This window comes from Pleurodeles waltl, chromosome 4_1 (assembly GCF_031143425.1).
Source record: "Pleurodeles waltl isolate 20211129_DDA chromosome 4_1, aPleWal1.hap1.20221129, whole genome shotgun sequence".
NCBI lineage: Eukaryota > Metazoa > Chordata > Amphibia > Caudata > Salamandridae > Pleurodeles > Pleurodeles waltl.
In genome coordinates, this window is record NC_090442.1 from 769,809,093 (window position 1) to 769,828,972 (window position 19,880).

The following is a 19,880-nucleotide window of genomic DNA, read 5'->3' on the forward strand; positions in this document are numbered from 1 at the left end:
AAGGTATGATATAATTTGCTCTGGAAAGACTTTTAAATGATGCTAATTGTTGTGATGGCACCAGATACAAAACCTCTTCCATTTGAGCTTGTAAGTCCTGTTTGTACTGTCAGCCCATGCCCTAGGCAAAATTACTTTGCATTCTTCATCGATGTTCATGCCCTGAAATTTATGGAATTCAGGAGCCATGCGTGCAGTTGGACAGATGCTGGATCTGGATGGAATATCTGACCTTAACTCTTCCTTAGAAGGTTGTGCTTGCTGGGAAGACGCAAGGGATTTTCCACTGACAGGAAAAAGAGTTCCGTGTACCAATACTGTCTGGGCCACCTGAGGGCTATGAGTATTAGCTTGCAACGCTCTGATTTCATCTTCTTCAGAAGCCTGGGAATCAATGGGAAAGGGGGAAAAAGCGTATGCAAAGATCCCGGACCACTGAATCAAAAGGGCATTCCCCCACGACCCTGGGAGTGGGTACCGACTGGCGTAAAATTGGCATTTGGTGTTTTGATTGGTGGCAAACAGATCCAGAGTTGGACGTCCCCAGCACAGAAAGATGTTGCCTAGCTCCCTCTGATTGAGTTCCCATTCGTGGCAGTTGTCGTCCGTCCTGCTGAGAGAGTCTGCTAGGGCGTTGTTGACACCTGGCAGGTGTTCCACCCTCAGACGAATCTTGTGAAGTGTGAGCTATTCCCACAAACATTGAGCTTCTCGAGAGGGAAAGAGATCTTGTTCCTCCCTGTTTGTTGATGTAGAACATGCTTGTAGTGTTATCCGCGGAAGGAACGCTTTGAGTGTAAGAAAAATTGCTTTTAATTCTAGCAGATTTATATGCAGTTTTCTCTGCACAATCAACCATTTCCCTTGAGTGCACGTCTTGCAGATGACCGCCCCAGCCCACCAAAGAAGCATCCGTTATGATAATGAAATCTGTCATTGGAGTCAGAAAGGTCAATCCCTGAGAGAGATGGTCGGTCTGGGACCACAACCGCAGAGTCTCGACCATCCTTGGTGTAATATTGATTGAATCCTCAAAGGATCCTTGAGATTGAATCCATTGTAGCTGCAATTCCTCCTGTAATGGTCTCATTTTCAACCTCGCTAGGTAGACTAGGGTGATCGATGAGGAAATCATGCCTAGGAGTGACTTGAACGTCCGAACTGAAACGGACCTTCTTCTTGCAACCTTGAAGCCATGTTGGCCAGGTTTTTGCTGTTGCGCCCTTGAGAGATGAGCCTTGCTCTTGATTGTGTCAAGTTCTGCACCTAAAAAGACTATCCTGCAGTGGAGTGAACAATTTTTGGAAGTTCACTATTAGACCTAGATTGTGAAATAGTCCTAGGCAAGCGATGGTAGCTTTGGACGCCAGCTGTGATGTAGGAGCTTTTATCAGCCAGTCGTCCAGATATGGGAAGCCTTGAAAACCCCTGTTGCGGAGGAAAGCTGCTATCGGAGCAAGACATTTCGTGAAGATTCTTGGCGCTGACTAAGCTGAATGGAAGGACCTTGAATTGGTAATGGGCACCGGCCACAGTGAAGCGGAGATATTTGAGATGCTTTACATCAATCGGTATATGGAAATAGGCATCCTGGAGATCTAATGATGTCATGTAATCTCCAGTGTTGAGCAGGTGCAGGATAACCGACAGTGTGATCATACGAAAGGACTGTTTCTTTAGAAACTTGTTAAATTTTCTGAGGTCTAGGATTGGTCTCCATTCCCCCGACTTTTTCCTTATTAGAAAGAACCGGGAATAGAATCCTAGTTCCCTGTGGTTCACAGGGACTTCCTCTATCGCCCCTTTGGCGAGCATTAGGAAAACCTCTTGTTGCAGCAAGTAAAGATGAAGTGGATGCGATTTTCCTGGCAGACGGTGTGGAGGTTTTTGTATAAACTCTAGCGTATGACCTTGAGCCACTATATCCAGCACCCATTTGTCCGATGTTGTCTTTCCAATTCTGAGGGTAGTTCGAGATGTTCGTTCCCACCTGATGGAATTGTGGAAGTGTAGCCGGTGCTCGACAATGATCATTGTTTGTGGGGTTGATCCCGTGTTTGAGAGCTCTGTTTCCTTCTCCCACCTTGTCTGGCATAGGAGGCCGTGTATGGTGTCCTGTAAGTCTGCTAATAGGCCGGTCTATAATGGGGCTCCTGGTACTGTCTATGGTAGAAACCACGAAACGTGGAGAAACCCCTACCACTTGCTCCCCAAAAGGGCTGTTTCCTATACTGCAAGGTCCCCAGAGAACGAGCAGGGTCTGTGTCAGTTTTAACGGCCTGTAGGACCTCATCTATATGTTTGTCGAAGAGAGATTCTCCGTCATAGGACATATCTAATATCCTAGACTGGACTTCTGGCCTGAAAGATGTTGCTTTCAACCATCCCTGGCGGCACAGAACCGCTGCTCCTGCCAGCTGACGGAAACCTGTAGAGGCTATGTCTAGAGCGCAGTCTATGATCTCTTCTGAGATATGTTCTCCTTCCTACAGAATTTTCTGTGCCTCAGGTTGCTTGTTCTCAGGAAAGAGCTCTAAGAAAGCGTTCATGTCAGACCACATCTGGCGATCTGGCAACCCCCCAAAAAAATCGCTAAAGAGTTGGCTGCATGGACAGTTATAGCCGACATGGCCAAGAATCTCTTGCCCACATTGTCTAGGCGTCTGCCTAGGAGTAGATATAGAAGTCGACGGATTCTTAGAACGCCGTTGGGCGGCTTGGGAAATGACTGAGTCTGGTTTAGGATGCCCTGTTAGGCACACTGGAGAGTCCTGTGTCGCTTTGTATTTTGTATCTAGCTTTTGTGGAATCAGTGAAACAGTAGCTGGATTCTCCATGATTTTAATGCATTCACTCCAAATAAAGTCTATGACTGGAATTGCTCCCACCGACTTTCTTGCCTGCTCCTTGAAGTCATGGAGGAAGCATTCCGACTGTGAGACGGAGGTTGGTAAATTAAACCGTGTGGCCGCCCTATTCATTAAGTTATGAAAACCTCCTATATCCTCCGGTGGAGAATCTGATGGACGAGGAGGTGGTGGCGATGGAGTGGGAACTAAATAATCATCCTATTTATCGTTCGGATGCTGGGGTCTTGCAATCTCTCCTTCTCTTTCATCCTCTGAAGAGGAGATGTCATCTCTAGGAGGAGCAGCTATTGTAGACTGTGGTGTAAGCCTGGGAGTTAGTGGAGGTGGAGGTATACTCCTTGGTGTAACAGGGAGGAAGGGAGAGGCGGCTGCGTCTCAGCTGCAGTTGGGAACCTCCTCTTATAGTATTGCAACACTGACTGCAAATCTTGAATCAGAGAAGCAGGCATCTGGACAGTGTAGAATGAGAATAATAAGATTGGTACTGTTGCTCGTATTCATCCTCATCTTCCTCTTCCTGATACTTGACATGCACCTGGGATGGACTGTGCGCATCACCAAAGGGTCCTTCATCTGATTCTTCCCAGTCTAGCAGATGACTAGGAAGTAAGGTTGTTACCTTTCTAGGTGATGTATCTGCCGGATAAACAGTAAACTTGGAGATCATGGTAATTTTCAATGTAGCGTGAAGGTCGGCAGATCCAGAGGAAATGGGCATCACGCTGCCCTGAGTCATAGTAACAAGTGGCATCGTTGATGGGTGTCGGCGACGATGGTCCAGTCGTCTAAATTGACTTTGTCGCTGATTTTTTTTGTCAACAACCGTCTCGTCGATGGTAGTGTGGTGTCGTCGGTGGTACTCTCGTAGACGATGGCGTCAACAACGATGCTCTGGTCATTGATGGTGTTGACGACGGTGCCCTTGTCGCCGATGTACCTTTCAACGACGAGGTCTTTTCTAGAGCCGATTTCGGTGACGGCTCAAACGACAAATGTGACTTATCTGCGACTCTAACAGAAAAAATGGGAGCCTTTACCACAGACATCGACGTGTGGATGATGATCTCGTCGACGAGACGGAGACGGTAGTTGTGGAAACCGTCGTGGTCGACGATGGTAGTGTCATTGTCGCTATCGTCGACTGTAGTGTTGTCATCGACATGAATTTAAGAGACATCTTTCTAGAAGTGGAAGGCTCTGATGAAGGAGAACGGTGATGGGTCTCCTTTTTGCGACAAGGAGAGGATGGCTCACATGAAATTGAGCTTTGAATGTCCTTGGCAACCTCCTTATGGTGCTTCTTGTGGTATTTTCAGGATTTTGCAGCCTGCCTTAGGTCTGCAGACCTTTTATGAGGCCTTCCTAAATGCCTCTCCTCACCAGAAGTACAGGATTTAGTCTTCAACCAGATTAACAGTCTGCCTTCTCGGTCTCTAAGGATAGGGATGTTTGGTATCAAACATTGTATTGATAAACCCACACTGATTCCAGTGATAAATTTATCAGCACACACACCCAGAGGGCACCGTAGAGGGCCCCCCTGAAACCCTATCAGCCTCTGGTGTGCTTGCTGACTGGTTTCTGTCAGCCTGCCACCCGAGACACGGTTCTGGCCCCCTAGGGTGGGAGCCTTCTGCTCTCAGGAGGCCCAGACCAAAAGCCTGTCCGGGTAGATGGTGTAACACCCCACCCTCCCCCCAACAGGATGACCTGTTGATTAGCCTTCCTAAGGCAGCAAGCCTCAAACGGCTGCCACCACTGAAATGCAAATCTGTCTTCCCACACAGGAGAAGAAGCAAACCCATCAACGCCACCCTGCCCTGTCCATCGGGTACTTGGCACCTGGACAAGGTGAGCTACTCAGGTAGAAGTGCCGTCTCCATACTAGTACCGCCCCTAAGATGGGCTACTGCGAGGTGAACACAAAATTTCAGAGGTGGCCATCTTTGTGATGGCATTCTTAGGAATTCTGGGACACGGTTAGGCCCACCTCCAGCAGGAAGTGGTCACATAGGGGGCATAATTACCCCAAGTCAGTAGCCCATTGGCTACAACCCCCTAATGCCCCTCAATTCAGTATTTAAGAGAGCCCCTGGCACCAAAGAAGCATATTCTGATGACCCAGGAAGACCAGGGGCACAGAAGAGCTGCAAAAGTGTAAGAGGATAAAAGAAGCAAGTGACCGGGTACCAACCCCACCAGCTTGTGTACATCCCTTGTTGAAATCTGAACCAAAGTCAACTCATCCTGCAGCTGTGACTCCAGAAACCCAGGAGGACTACCTGCCTTCAATAAAGACTCAAGACCTCCAGTGAACAGCGGACCCTTTTCCCCTCCAGCAAACTCCAAAGAAAGGACTCTGAAACCACCAAAACCCAACACCTGAAGTCACAACTGCACCCAACGTGTCTGAACCGAGCTGAAGTGGACCACTGGTGCAAACAAGGCTCCCCAGCCCTCCATAGTCTGAGTTCATCGTGGTTTCACCCCTCTTGGGCTCCCCGACGACGCCTGCAGCCTCTCCACACAGCCCCACCTCTACCGCAAACGCGCAGGCAAAGAAAACCCAACACTTAAAGACACCTCTGCACCCATCACCCCTGAGCCATGGAGGAGAGGACCAAAGGACCTGTGCACGAGCATCATGAGGCCTGAGCCCCACTGTTGGTTCAGCCTGACTGCCTCCTGGCCAGAACCTGCAGCCTCTTTTCACAGTGACATATCCTCATTGAAACGTATTGGGCACCCAAAGCTGTTTTGCACCATGCACCTGACCGCCCCGTGCCCCTGGTGGTGTACTGCTGGTGTTGCTTTAGACCTTGCCCACTACTCACCATAACTCCTGGAGATTGGTCTTGTAAGTGGCTGTACACTACTTGTTTGCAGAGCTTTTTTCTCCCGTAGGATAACATTGCAGGACTCCGAAATTGTACTGTGTCCACTTTTTAAAGTGAAAAGATTTTCTATTTAAAAACGTACTTACCTGAGCGATTTTTATAAAGATACTTACTATTTTCATAAATAGGTGTAGATCTTCTTTTTCAGTGGTGTGTCTCATTTATTGACCATTGTGTGTATTTGTAGATGTCTTGCACTTCTCTGTGTTAAGCCTAAGGCTGCTCGACCACACTACCGCTAAACATAGAACTTTTGGGATTACATAGCAAGCCGTTTCCACTCACTGGGGAACCCCTGAAACCTTTACATGGTATTTACATACCACATAAAGGGCCAGCTTCCTACACCCACTTCCAAATTTCTTGTGCAAATTTTGACAAGACAAAGAATTGTGTTGCCCCTTGTTTGCTGATATAAAACATTGCCATAGTATTATCTGTTTGCATTAGTAATGATTTCCCCATCTCTCTTTCTGGAAGGCTTTTAAGCCTAGGAATACTGTCTTTTGTTCCAGGACACTGATACGATGTACTACATTGTGTTCTGTCCATTCACCTCTTACATTGAGTGATCCCATGTGTGCTCCCCAACGCATAAGCGAGGCATCTCTAGTAATGGTCACAGTAGGAGTTGGCTGTGTAAATGGCGTTCCTGCTGATAACTGTGTTATGTTCCACCATGTTATCCCTCTAACTTTTTGCATTACAACCACTAGCTCCTCGAAACTCCCTGGTGCTTGAGACAATTTGTTTTGTAGCACCTCTCGAAGCAGTCTAATATGTACCCTTGCATATGGACTAAGCCAGATGCATGAGGCCATCTTCCTTAGGATTTTCCCCACAGTCCTTACTGTCAGACTGTCCCCTTATGGTAAAGGAGAGTTTCTTGAAGTATAGACGCTACCCTTTTCGCATAGAAAAGCTTTTACCTCTATTGATTCTTGCCCCCAGAAAGATGTTTTCTTGCTCTGGCTTTGTTGGTGATTTTGCTGCATTTATTGAAAATCCTAGATTGTACAGTGGTATTACCTTTTGAATATCTGTTTGGCATTTGCTCAATAAATATGCTCTTACCAACAAATTGTCTAGGCAAGGGTAGACGGGATTTCCTTGTCTTCTTAGGTGTGCTGCTACAGTCGCTAGGCATTTTGTAAATACTGCAGGTGCTGACTTTATTCTGAAAGCTAGTACTTTGAATTGGTAAGGAGTCTTGTTAACTACAATAACTACAAATCTCAGGAATATTTTGTGATTGTTATTCATTGGAAGGTGCAAGTAAGCACCCTTAAAATTGCCAGTGTTAAGGTGTTGCCTGGGACTGACTTGTTTCTTGAAAGCCCTGATTTGAGGATGTACTGGAGAAATTCCCTCTTCCTATTCGTATTCTACCAGGAGTTGTTCCTCTTCAGAGGTGCCCTCAGAGTTGCAGAGCTCCTATAGATTTCACAGTGTCGTCCTTTTTTCAGTTGCAGTAAGGTGTCATCTACAGCACTTCCAAAAAGATGTTCACTGTTGAATGGGGTGTTGATATATACTTCAGGTTTAAAACCCAACACCTTCAACCATGCATGGCGTCTTAGTGTTGTCCCTGCCATAATCTGACAACTAGCTGTACCAGCCGCACCAAGAGCTCATTTGAGGCAAGAGTTAGCTTTATTTTTTCCATCATCTGCCAGTGCCACAGCCATCTTTTTGGTAATGCTCGGGTAAATGTTTCATCAAGCTCTGCCATTTCCTACCATTGGTGGTAGGTGTACATATTTAGCAGAGCGTTGGAGTTTGCAATTCTCCATTGGTTTGCTGCCCCTCTTTCAAATTTCCTTCTAATCAAATCCATCCTCTTACTTTCTTCATCTGGAGGTGGACCAGATATTTTTGGTATATTTTCCCTTTTCCTTGTAGTGGCTGCTACGATGGAATCTGCTTGAATTTCATTTTTCCTCCTATGTATAGAGGATCCCTGGAAGAATGCCTATACTTTTTCTCAGCCCAAGGTGTTACTGCTCTGCAAGACGCAGGCTCCCTGAATGCCTCACTTCCCTGACTCAAAATGCTTGGAAGCATTAGTAGAAACTGATTTTTAGTTTGAGAAGGGAGTAATGTCTTGAGTAGAAAGCAGGACTGGGCGCTTTCGTCTTCTATGTGTACCCCATATTTCTCAGCTACCTTTTGTTTTATAAGCTAACCATACATCACAATGTCATTGGGCAGATGTTCCCGAGGGGGTACATGTCAATTCCCTCTTCAGGGGAATCAGTCTCAATGTTTTGCCACTGGCTCATTGTGAATTCAGATCCTTCTTGTAGCATTTCTATAGCTAAATTCTCAGGATCCTCTTCTTAAAAAAAAAAAAAAAAAAAAAAAAATTAGTAATGTTCCTGCTCTTCTTGTGGCTCCGGTGTTGTAGGGGGGTTCCAGTTCCTCGACTTCCCCCTTGCCAATGTCATTATGCCTCAAAGGCTAATGTGGAATATGAAATTCCCGAACAGATTAATTGAAGTCCCTCTTTCTTTGTAGAGTTGCTCCCATTTCTGCCTCTAGTTGCTTCTTTTTTCTTTCAATTTCCACTGCACTTGACTCGACGTCAAGCGTCAATGTCTATTTCCTTTTCAATGTCAAAATTTCCTTTGTCTGAATCTTTTTCGCTGGCTTCTACAGTGTTTATCCATTTCTCTCTTCTCTCAATGGCGAAGCTTCTCAGCTTCAATATGCTTTCTCGTCTACTCGACCATGATCATCTTTTAACATCTTTTCGGGAGTTGGACCACCTTCGGTATCCCTAGCCTGGGACTCGAGGGGCTCTTTTGATCATGACTTGCCTTCAGTTGATGTTTTTTTGAAGCAGAGACCATTTTGACTTCTAGAGTCAGATGTTTGAGCCTTCCTCAGTGTATTTTTTTCAGTGTTACCTTTTGTTTGTGCTGTTCTCTTTCAACAGCAATGATGAATAACTCGACAACTGAGACTTCTCTCTTGGCTCCTACTGATGGCCTGCAGGCCTATTGCCATGCACTGGAAGGCTCAGGTACTACCAGATGTCAAGCACTAACAGATTATCAATTTATTTAAAAACAATTAAATGTGATGAACTGAAGGTTGAAAGCATTATAACTTATCACTGACATGTCCCAGTGGAGCAGTGGGACCAACTCCCTTGAATACACTCACCATACGGGCTCACAAAAAAAATCTAAGATTAAGCTACTGCCAAAATATATAGCACAAGACCTGCAGGGCCTCAATCACACCTCAAATTACTTAAGGATCATACCTCAACAAATGTTTGCTTGCAATAATGCTATACCTGATTACTATTCTGATCTCTGCGTATAACTGGTGATATTATAGCTCATGTCATGTCTGATGGCTGTCTTTTTTCCATATCACACTCCAAACTAATATGAGCTGCATCTGAAGTTTCACTATTCCAAATTACCTTGTCTTTTCCCACTCACCATGTGATCAAGATACTCAACAGTTCAGTGTCGATGGTGCAGCACACCCTGAAGGTCATCAGGGAGAGAGCCGACGACTGTTTCAATATACAAGCCCAGGCGCTGCAGGGTACCGTCACTTACAGGGAGGTGTTGGCTCTGTGCTCTCATCTGCAGGTGAAATTAAAACTATAATAAGCAGAGTGCAAGGAGTAATTAAAAGTCCAAGAAAAACTATGTACTTGAAAGGAAACTTGGAAGAATACCAGGAGACAGAAAGTGCAACCTACTTCTAACTGGTATGGTGTAGTCATTGTACGATAGTGTCAGTGTCCCATTTAATCTACCAATACCATTCCCGCTGGAGATGCAGAGAGTAGGTTACAGGATAGGGACCAGTTGCTTCGGACTTCACAGAGTCCTGGGTTAACCAGATAGGGCAGGAGGCCAGTCGGCCCATCCCTTCTAAATGGGCTACCGGCCCAACATAATGACAGGTACATGCTAAACAAACACCAAGCAACATAAGGAACAAGTTACTTACCTTCGGTAACGCCTTTTCTGGTGGACACATTAGGTACCTGTGGATTCCTCACCTAAAGAATTTTCCCCACGCGCCAGCATTCAACAGAAATTTTCTTCTAGCTCTGCACGTCAACGATGACGTCACAATTGCCCGACTCCCACGCGACGCCGTATGACGTCATCCAGGCAATAAGAGGTCCTCGTCGACGTGCAGACGTCAGTTATCACCATTTTTTCCGTGCTGTTTGAGGCGAACAGGAGAACATTGACACTACAGGTGTGATATGAACACATCAATCAAACTTATATACCAATATTTATTTCCATTAATATCAAACATAACCAATAGAAATAAACAATCCACTGTATACAATCCTACAATACGAAATATATGCATAAATGTATACATAGACACAGATGTCCTTTTTTTTTTTAAATATATACACAATATATATATCATTGCATCAGTATATACATATGTACAACATACGGGTACTCACCCAAGGAATTCTTGGTAAGACCAGTCAGGCAACTGGGAGGCAGGCAGGAACGTGAGGAATCCACAGGTAGCTAATGTATCCACCAGAAAAGGCGTTACCGAAGGTAAGTAACTTGTTCTTCTGGTGGATACAACTACCTGTGGATTCCTCACCTAAAGAATAGAGTCCCAAAGCAGTACCACACTCTGTGGTGGGTACCTGAATGGTCAAACCAAGAAATCCTCGTGATCGGTCGAGATGCGCTGACTGAGACTGTCCGCACGCATGTTCTGAACTCCGGCCAAATGGTTTGCTACCAAGCAAATCCGATGGTCCTGAACCCAGGACCAGAGCTGTAGAGCTTCTCTGCAGAGAAGATACGACCCCACTCCCCTCTGCTTGTTTATATACCACATCGCGGTAGTGTTGTCCGTCAGGACTTGAACCGACCGACCGTGAAGGGAAGGGAGGAAGGCCTTGAGAGCCAGACGTATCACCAGCAATTCCAACAGATTGATGTGAAACCTCTGTTCCACTGGAGACCAATGACCTTTGACCTCCAAGTCCCCCAGATGAGCACCCCCCACCCTAGAGTGGAGGCATCCGATATTACTGTGGCCACCGGAGGAGGCAGCGAGAACGGCTTTCCTTGGGAAAGGTTGCCGTCTGCAGCCCATCATTGAAGATCCGCTGCAGCATCTCTGGAGATCTTTATCGACTCCGAGATCTCCTTTGTGTTGAAACCACTGCCTGCGGAGGCACCACTGAAGAGCCCTCATATGCCAGCGTGCATGAGTGACCAGCAGAATGCAAGAAGAGAATAGATTGAGCAGACGAAGGACCTTGAGGACTGGAACGACCGCTCCATTCTGGAACATTGGAATCAAATCCTGAATGTCCTGAATCCGCTGCGGCGGAGGAAAGGCCTGATTCAATGTTGTGTCCAATACTGCCCCTATGAACAGGAGGCGCTGAGAGGGCTCCAGGTGAGATTTGGGCACGTTCACCGAAAAGCCCAGATCGAACAACAACTGAGGTGACGCTGCAGGAGCTCCGGAGACTTGGCTTTGATCAACCAATCGTCCAGATAAGGGAATACTGCTATCCCCTTTCTTATGAGTCCGCTGCAACCACCGCCATCACCTTCGTGAAGACTCGAGGTGCCGAAGTAAGACCAAACGGAAGGACCGCAAACTGATAGTGTTGCAACTCCACCACAAACCGGAGATACTTCCTGTGCGACTTGAGGATCGGGATATGAAAGTAAGCATCGTGCAAGTTGACAGACACCATCCAATCTCCTTCGTTCAACACCAAAAGAACTTGTGCTAGGGTCAGCATTTTGAACTTCTCTTGCTTGAGGAATCAATTCAAAATCCTCAGGTCCAGGATTGGCCTCAAGCGACCATCCTTTTTGGGGATCAGGAAATATCTTGAATAACAGCCCTGACCCTTCTCCTGCCCTGGAACCAACTCTACTGCACCTTTTGACAAAAGGATTAGCACTTCCTGTTGTAGTTAAAGAAGATGGTCTTCCGAACAGAAGGATGGGCGGGGAGGGATGGGACGGGTAAACTCCCGAAAGGGAAGAATATAACCTTTCCCCACAATATCGGTGACCCAGGAGTCCGATGTTATGGACTCCCACATGTGAAGAAATTGAGACAGTCTCCCCCCCCCTACAGGAGATGCATGTAAATGGAGTGATAGAGGACAAAGGCTGCTTTCCTTGCTGCACCCCCCGGAGGAAGAGGCAGAGTGCTGCTGGGTGGCCCCTCTAGTACGAACTCTACCCCTGCCCCTGAATGATCTTTAAGGGTGAGCTGCCGAAGGTTGCTGTCCTGCTGCCTGAAATCTCCCTCGAAAAGGAAGAGCCACGCCCAAACCTCCTAAAGGATCTCAAGGAAGTGGAGGTGGATGCTTGCAGTCCCAAGGATCTTGCCATGGCCCTACTCTCCTTGAACCGCTCCAAGGCAGAGACAGCTTTTGCCCCAAATAGTTTATCCCCATCAAAGGGCGGGTCGAGTAGGGTTGTCTGTACATCGGGAGAGAATCCCGAAGACTGGAGCCAGGCATGTCGTCTTGTCGCTATGGACGTGCCCATAGCCCTGGCCACAGAGTCCGATGTGTCAAGCCCAGATTGAATAGTGTGTCTTGGTCTCGTTCATGAGAGCATAAATGTACCTTCCCAGGATACAGGTAGCATTCGTAGACTTGAAGACAATGCTACATAAAGAGAACGCCTTCTTTGGCAGATTGGTCCATTCTCTTGGTCTCCCTGTCCGCGGGAACCCCTGGAAAAAATCCCGGAGCAGAGCGTGAGGAGCATGAAGCCTGCACTACCAAACTCTCCGGAGTTGGGAGTCTGGACAAGAACGCTGAATTTCCAGGAGCCACTCAATACCTCCTTGCCACAAACCTGTTTACTGCCGTTGAAGACACAGACTTCTTCCACACCTCCATTATCGGGTCAATAAGTGCCTCATTAAACGGAAGAAGCGGCTCTGCCACAGCTGATGAAGAATGCAAAACCTCCGTGAGAATGTTTGTCTTAACATCCGCAGCTGGAAGAGGAAGGTCAAGAAAATCCGCTGCCTTCCTCACCACCGAATGGAAAGAGGCAGCCTCCTTAGTGTACTCCCCCGGAGAAGCCAAGTTCCACTCCGGACGGCGTCGACCATCAGATTCAACTGACGCCGGATCCATCGGCACCATAGGCTTCTTTAGAGTAGATGGAAGCTGCGGCGAACTCATCGGCGCCGGGGAATTAGACGTCGTCGGTGTCACTGGTCTTCTAGGCGACGCCATTGGTTCCAGCGCCGAACCAGCACTTCCCGAAGGAAGGAAAGACATGAAGGGCGTTGGTCTGTATGAAATCAGAACACCCATGTCATAGGCCAATGGACCACCCCCCAGAGCCATGGTGGCAAAGATGTTGAACATCGCATTAAGAAATGCGGCAGGGTCTGTGCCTGGCGCCGGGAACACCGGATAACCTTGCGGAGCCAGCGCATGAGGCGAAGCCGGTGTCGGCTCGGACATCTCCGTCTGCGTTGGAGAGACCGTCGGCTCCCGGTGAGGATCAACTTCGAAGACCGACAGTGGTGACGTCGGAGAAGTTGGAGTCGTCGGAGGCAGAGGTGTCACAGTTGGACTAACTTCTCAAGTTGTTCGATGCCGAGCCGACGGCGACCTCGAGCGGTAACTGTCCTTACTTGACTGGTGCCGTGATTCATGCCGGCGTCTGGAGTCTCGATGTCGCCTGTGAGATTTCGATGACTTGGAGGAAGACTCACGGCAATGATGTTTCTCCTTCTTCTTAGACCTTGCCAGGAACAACTTGGCCTCCCGCTCCTTAAGAGCCTTCGGATTCATGCACTGACATGAACCGCACGCTTCGACCTCATGATCACAGCTCAGACACCACAAACAATTCTCGTGTGGGTCTGTGACCGACATTCGACCTCCACATTCCCTACAGGGTTTAAAACCCAACTTCCTTGGCTGAGACATTGTTACACACGAAGTGAAACTGTAGCTCCCTGGTAGCCTCGAAGAAAAAAACGTTACTCGAAGGCACAGAAAAAAGGGAACTGACGCCTGCACGTCGACCTCTTATTGCCTGGATGATGTCCTACGGCTTTGCGTGGGAGTCGGGCAATTGTGACGCCATCGTCGACGTGCAGAGCTAGAAGAAAATGTTCGGCGAATGCTGGCGCGTAGGGAAAATTCTTTAGGTGAGGAATCCACAGGAAGTTGTATCCATCAGAAAAATTAGTAACTTACCTGTAACTGCAGTTATCCAGTATTGGTACCTTTCATAGATTCACATGCGTGAATCTTTCCAGTCGAAGTGGGAGTCCCACGGTATCCTATAAAGCAGTACATCACCATAATCAGAGTCTACAATATAGATAGGGCTAAATATGGTAGTCTGTCCATGTCATTTTTCTAAAATGGACCAAACTAGCAACAGCCCCCCTCTAGAACACTCCCAAAAAAAGCTCCTTGCCTCAGATTTCGTGAGAGTGAGCCATGGCACCTGAGTCAGTAAAGGGAGCCTCTAAGGGGAGGAGGGTGGGTTGCATGTGAATCTATGAAAAATACCAATACTGGTTAAATACTTTCTTATCCAGTATTGGATCTTTCATAGATTCACATGCTTGAATCAGAATAATAAGCAGTTGAATAAAATTGTAGTGGATGGAGGGAATGAAAATATTTTGTTTCTCCTTTTTCCTCTTTTCTTATTTTTTATTTATTTATTCCAGATAAGCAAGTATCTATATCAATCATAGTCAGACCATAGCGACAGGAGAGATGTTGAACATGGAACGTTAATCAGAAAATATGAGAACAACAAATACAACAATAGCAAAAGAACTGCTTGGCCCACAGCCGCATCCGTCTGATGGGTGGCCTGAAGACAATAGTGATATGCGAAGGATTGGGTACTCTTCCAGGTAGCAGCACAGCATATTTGACCCAGGGGCACCCCAGCAAAAAGAGCCGCAGAGGTTGAAACTGCTCTTGTTGAATGCGCTCTATTTGCTACTTGCTATCATTGACTTTGTTACTGAAGAACCCAGACACTCAGATCCATAGAAAAGTAATAACTGATCAAACTTGTGGAAAGTTTTAGTTTGTTTAAGATAAAACTTAAGACACCTCTTTGCATCCAACGTGTGGATAGACTTTTCCGCTGGAGATGTCAGATTAGAAAACTATGTCCGGAGAATAACTGGTTGATTCAGATGAAACTGAGAAGGAACTTTAGGAATAAACTTTGGATTTGTCTTGAGAACGACAAAATCGTTAGTAAAGCGCAGAAAAGGTTGTTGTGTGGTGAAGGCTTGAATTTCACTGACCCTTCCGGTGGAAGTGATCGCTAGAAGGAAAGCTACCTTCCAAGTAAGGAACTTAAGACTGAGGTTTCATTAGTTGTGAGAGTACAACATTAAGGTGCCATTCAGGACGAGGCAACGGTACTGGAGGAAAAGCTCTGAATAAACCTCTCATGAACTGTTTAATAAGACGCGTCGAGCAAAGTGAAGCTGTGTCTGAAGAACGTCTGTATGTTGAAACTGCTGCCAGATGCACTTTCACTGAAGAATGCACAAGCCCAGATGTTGCTAGTAGTAACAGGTACGGTAAAATTTGCTTCGGAGAGGCCTCATAAGGATGTAAGTTGTGTCGCAGGCATCAATTTGAATCGATACGTGTTGCTGGTACTGTCCGCTCTTACTTTAGACAGTATACTTCTACATTCTGGGGTTATTTTTAGATGTTGAAATTCATGGAATTCAGGAGCCATGCACGCAAATGCAGTGACATCGGATCTGGATGTAGAATCTTGCCCTGATGCATTGACAGTAGCATTGGAGTTGGAGGGAGACATATTGGTGCAGCTTCTGATATTAGAAGCAGCTCTGGGTACCAGCATTGCCGGAGCCATTGTGGAGCGATTAATATTAGGCGACAAGGTTCCCTCTTCATTTTAGCTATGCCCTTGGGAATCAATGGGATGGGAGAAAAGCGTACGCATAGATCCCAGACCATTGCATCAAAAGGGCATTCCCCCAGGACCCTGGGAGGGGATACCGACTTGCGTAAAATTGGCATTTGGTATTGCCGTTCGTTGCAATTAGGTCTAGAGTTGGCTTCCCCCATGTTGCAAATATTTTGACATGTTGAGCTTGATTCAATTCCCATTCGTGACACTCGCTGTTGGTTCTGCTGAGTGCATCCACCAGCGTGTTGCGCACTCCTGGAACATGCTTGGCTGTCAGAGAGATGTGTTTTGTAAGCCAGTCCCATAGTAGCTGAGCTTCCTGTGAAAGTGTTAAAGAACTTGTGGCTCCCTGTTTGTTTATATAAAACATGCTGGTTGTGTTGTCTGTCCGCACTAACACTCAAGACCCTTTTATCCTTGGGAGCAAAGCTTGCAACGTGAAGAAGATGGGTCTGAGTTCTAGGCTGTTGATATGCATCAGCCTTTGGTGGCTTGACCATTTCCCCTGGATCTGCAGATCTTGGAGATGCCCTCACTATCCTTCCATGGAAGCGTCCGTGGTAATTATAAATTGTGGGACTAACGGAATGAATGTGAGGCCTTGAGAAAGAGGAGACTGGTAAGCCCACCAGCCCAATGCCTTTACCATTTTTGGCGTCACCAGAATGCGATCCTCGAACGAACCTTGCGGTTGGTTCCACTGAACCTGCAATTCTTCCTGCAACGGTCTCATTTAGAAACGTGCATTTGGTACCAGTCTGATGGTGGAAGATATCATACCCAGGAGCGATTTGTACGACCTCACTGAAACAAACTTTCTTTTTTATATGATTTGGGCCAGAGACGCTAGGCGTTCCTGTGTCAGGAAAGCTTTGTTCAGCTGTGTCCAGGATAGCTCCAAAGAAAATCATCCTCTGAGTGGGTGTTGTGCAAAATTTCTTGACATTGAGCATGAGCCCTATTCTTTGGAAAAGTGTTATGCAATATTCTGTCGCTGCTAAAGCTCCTCGCGTAGTGGGCACCTTCAGAAGGCAATCATCTACATATGGAAAAATCTGGTGACCTTGCTTCCTGAGAACAGCTACTACTAGAGCAAGACACTTGGTGAATATGTGAGGAGCTGTTTTGAGCCCGAAGGGAATGATTCGGAACTGATAGGGAGTACCAGCCACAGTGAATCCGAGATATCTGCGATGATTGGGATGGATGAGGATATGAAAATAAGCGTCCTCCTAGTCTAGGGATGTCATATAGTCTCCGGTGGTCAGGAGGTTTAATATGTCTGAAAGAGAGATCATTCTGAAAGTTTGTTTGCGGAGGTACTTGTTGAGATGCCGAAGATCTAGAATAGGTCTACATTCCCCTGTTTTCTTTCGCACCAGGAAAAAACGGGAATATAATCATTTCCCTCTCTGAGCTATTGGAACGTTTTCTATTGCTCCTTTGAGAAGCATCAATTTGACCTATTTTTTCAGTAAGTGGAGATGAGGGGAGTGCGCTCCATTTGGAGGGGTGGTTCGCGGCCTGATCGCGAATTCTAGGGTGTGGCCATAAGCCACTATGTCCAACACCCCTTGGTCTGAGGTGATAGTTTTCCAATTGTGGAGATATTTGGATATGTTTGTCCCTACTTGATGCTGAAACAGGTGAATAGCTGGTACTTCTACTGGGTCACTGCTTGCGTCCTGTGTCTCTGGGCTGATGCGAATACTTCCAACAGGCTCCCTGCCTAGAGAAACCAGACGTAGTTGGTTGGCGATATAACTGTGATGGTCTTTATTGCTGGTACAGTTGAAACGGCTGGGAACGGAAATAAGATCCTCTATAGGAAAAAGAGCCACACCCTATGCCCCTCGGAAAGGTAGCTTTCTATATTGCAAAGAACCAAGGGACTTAGCACTGTCAGTATCCATTTTAATGGCAAGAAGGGCTTCATCTATATGCTTACCAAAAAAACATGTCTCCATCGTATGCCCTATCCAAAATCTTTGTTTGTACTTAAGATCGAAAAGAGGTGGCCTTCAGCCAGCCCTGGCGCCTCAGAACAGCAGCGCCTGCTAATTGCTGAAAACAAGTTGAAGCTATGTCCATGGCATTATCACTCTCCTTCCTGCAAGATTTTTTTGCATCCTGCCTCTGCTCTTCAGGGATGAGATCAACCATAGGTTTGATATCTGACCATATCTGCCTGTCATAGCGTGCCAGGATAGCTAGGGCATTAGCAGCTCTTACAGTAACAACCGACATGAGAGAAAACCTTTTCCCTATTGTATCAAGGTGTCGATCATCTCTATCTGGTGGCACGGAGATAGGAGCTGCTGGATTTTTAGAATGTCTGTGCAGCCTGTGATATCACAGTCTGGCCGAGGGTGTCCTGTGAGACAGGCAAGCGCATTATCCGGAGACCTGTATTTCTTGTCAATCCGTGGCAGAACCGCTGGCACTGTAGCTGGATTCTTCATAATCTTGACAACCTCCTGCCATAGGTCGTCAATAATAGGAATAGACCTTACTGATTTCTGTGCTTGGTCCTTGAAATCATACAAAAAGTAAAACGGAATGCTTCACTGTGATGGGTAGATGAGACCTCTCTGCTGCCCTCTCCATAATTGAATGAAACCCCCCAATGTCTTCAGGAGGGGAATCAGCTGAAGGGTATTGAGGAGATGGAGTTGGAGTAACATAATCCTGCCATTTGTCATGCTGAGATGGTAATTCGCCTTCCCCTCTTGTGTCATCCTCCGATGTGGGAGGATCGTCCTAAGGCAGAGGATCAGAGTGTGGTGGCGGCGTCATTCTGGATGTTATTGGAGGTGGAATCTCTGGTGGCAGAACAGAAGCTGTACTTGGCGGAGTAGATGGTGGTACCTCCGCCTGTGGCGGAAAACGCCGTCTGTAATCCGCCAGCATATTCTGAAGATCCTCCATAAGCGAACGAGGCATAACTGTCTGCTCCTGCGGACAATGCAATTCTGGATAATAGTGGTGTTCAGCATATTTCTGAGTAGAGGGTGTACAATAATATCCCTCAACCTCCTGCCCTTGATCATCCTCATAATATTCGTCTTCCTCTTCTTCCTTCTGATATTTGACATGGAGATCCGAGGGACTATGAGCCTCCACATCCAAAAGGTGACTTGGAAGAAGAGGTGAAATGTTTGCCCCATAAGCCATGGTGGGTTTATTGTAAGTCTTAATCTTGATCCTCGTCAACTGGAGCGTCGTCGGTGGTACTGCAGACGGTAGTACTGCCGACGGTGAAATCATCGACGATGGAGATGTCGGCGGTGGAAGTGTCGACGGTAGGTGCGTCGACGATGGAAGCATCGATAATGGTGATGCTGTCGACGGTACAGTCGGCTAAGTCCTAGATGTCTCCGAGGGTCTCGCAGATCAAATTGGCACCAGTATGGAAAATGCGGTCGTCGACACGGATGGCTCCATCAACGATACAGTGACGACTGTAGGCATCGACGATGTTGCTGTCAGCGGGGATTTCGTCGATGGCAAAACAGGAAATTTTTGCACCTTTTGTTTCAGTGGCTTACAGGGGGTAGCTGGAGAAGATGAAGTTACCTCTGAAGAGGGTTGTTTTTCTATTTCTCTCTTTTTCGAGTCCTTGAAATGATGATGAATTTTGAGGGACTTCCTGCTCTCCTCAGAAGTTCCCTCAAGAGATCTAGCCCTCTTGTGAGATTTAGGAACAGACTCACTGTCCTCATCAGATGATGTTTTCGGAGCTTTAGTTTTCTGTAGCCACAATAATAACGAATAAAATACTTACCTGTAACTGTAGTTCTACATTATTGGAAGCTTTCATAGAGTCACATGCTTCAATGCTTCCCCATCGTCAAGATGGGAGTCCCCGGTGGAATGTACAACATAGGCCTAAATTGTATGTCTACATTACATGTCTTAGTTTAGCAACCTATCACAGTCATTTTGTAAAACAGACCCAAATTTAAAAATGAACCAATCACATTGCCCCACTCCATAGAACCTCATGGGATGAGCTGCCTTTGCTCAGATTTTCCGACCATAAGTACTGTAATAATAAAGAACACTGAAGAGAGCGAGAAGGTGAGCTCATCAGAGGAGGCGGGTGGGTTGCATGTGAATCCAATACTGGAGAACTACAGTTACAGGTAAGTAACTTATTCCTT

General features: G+C 46.6%; 1 protein-coding gene across 1 annotated transcript in view; it reads right to left on the reverse strand.

The window, feature by feature from the left end:
- DENND6B (DENN domain containing 6B) overlaps window positions 1-19,880 on the reverse strand; it is a 367,826-nt gene that overhangs the window by 17,401 nt on the left and 330,545 nt on the right. Inside the window, exon 20 of the mRNA XM_069229420.1 lies at window positions 9,223-9,372. Coding sequence (XP_069085521.1) covers window positions 9,247-9,372 — 126 coding nt within the window. The 3' untranslated portion in view covers window positions 9,223-9,246. The remainder of the gene's footprint in view (window positions 1-9,222; window positions 9,373-19,880) is intronic.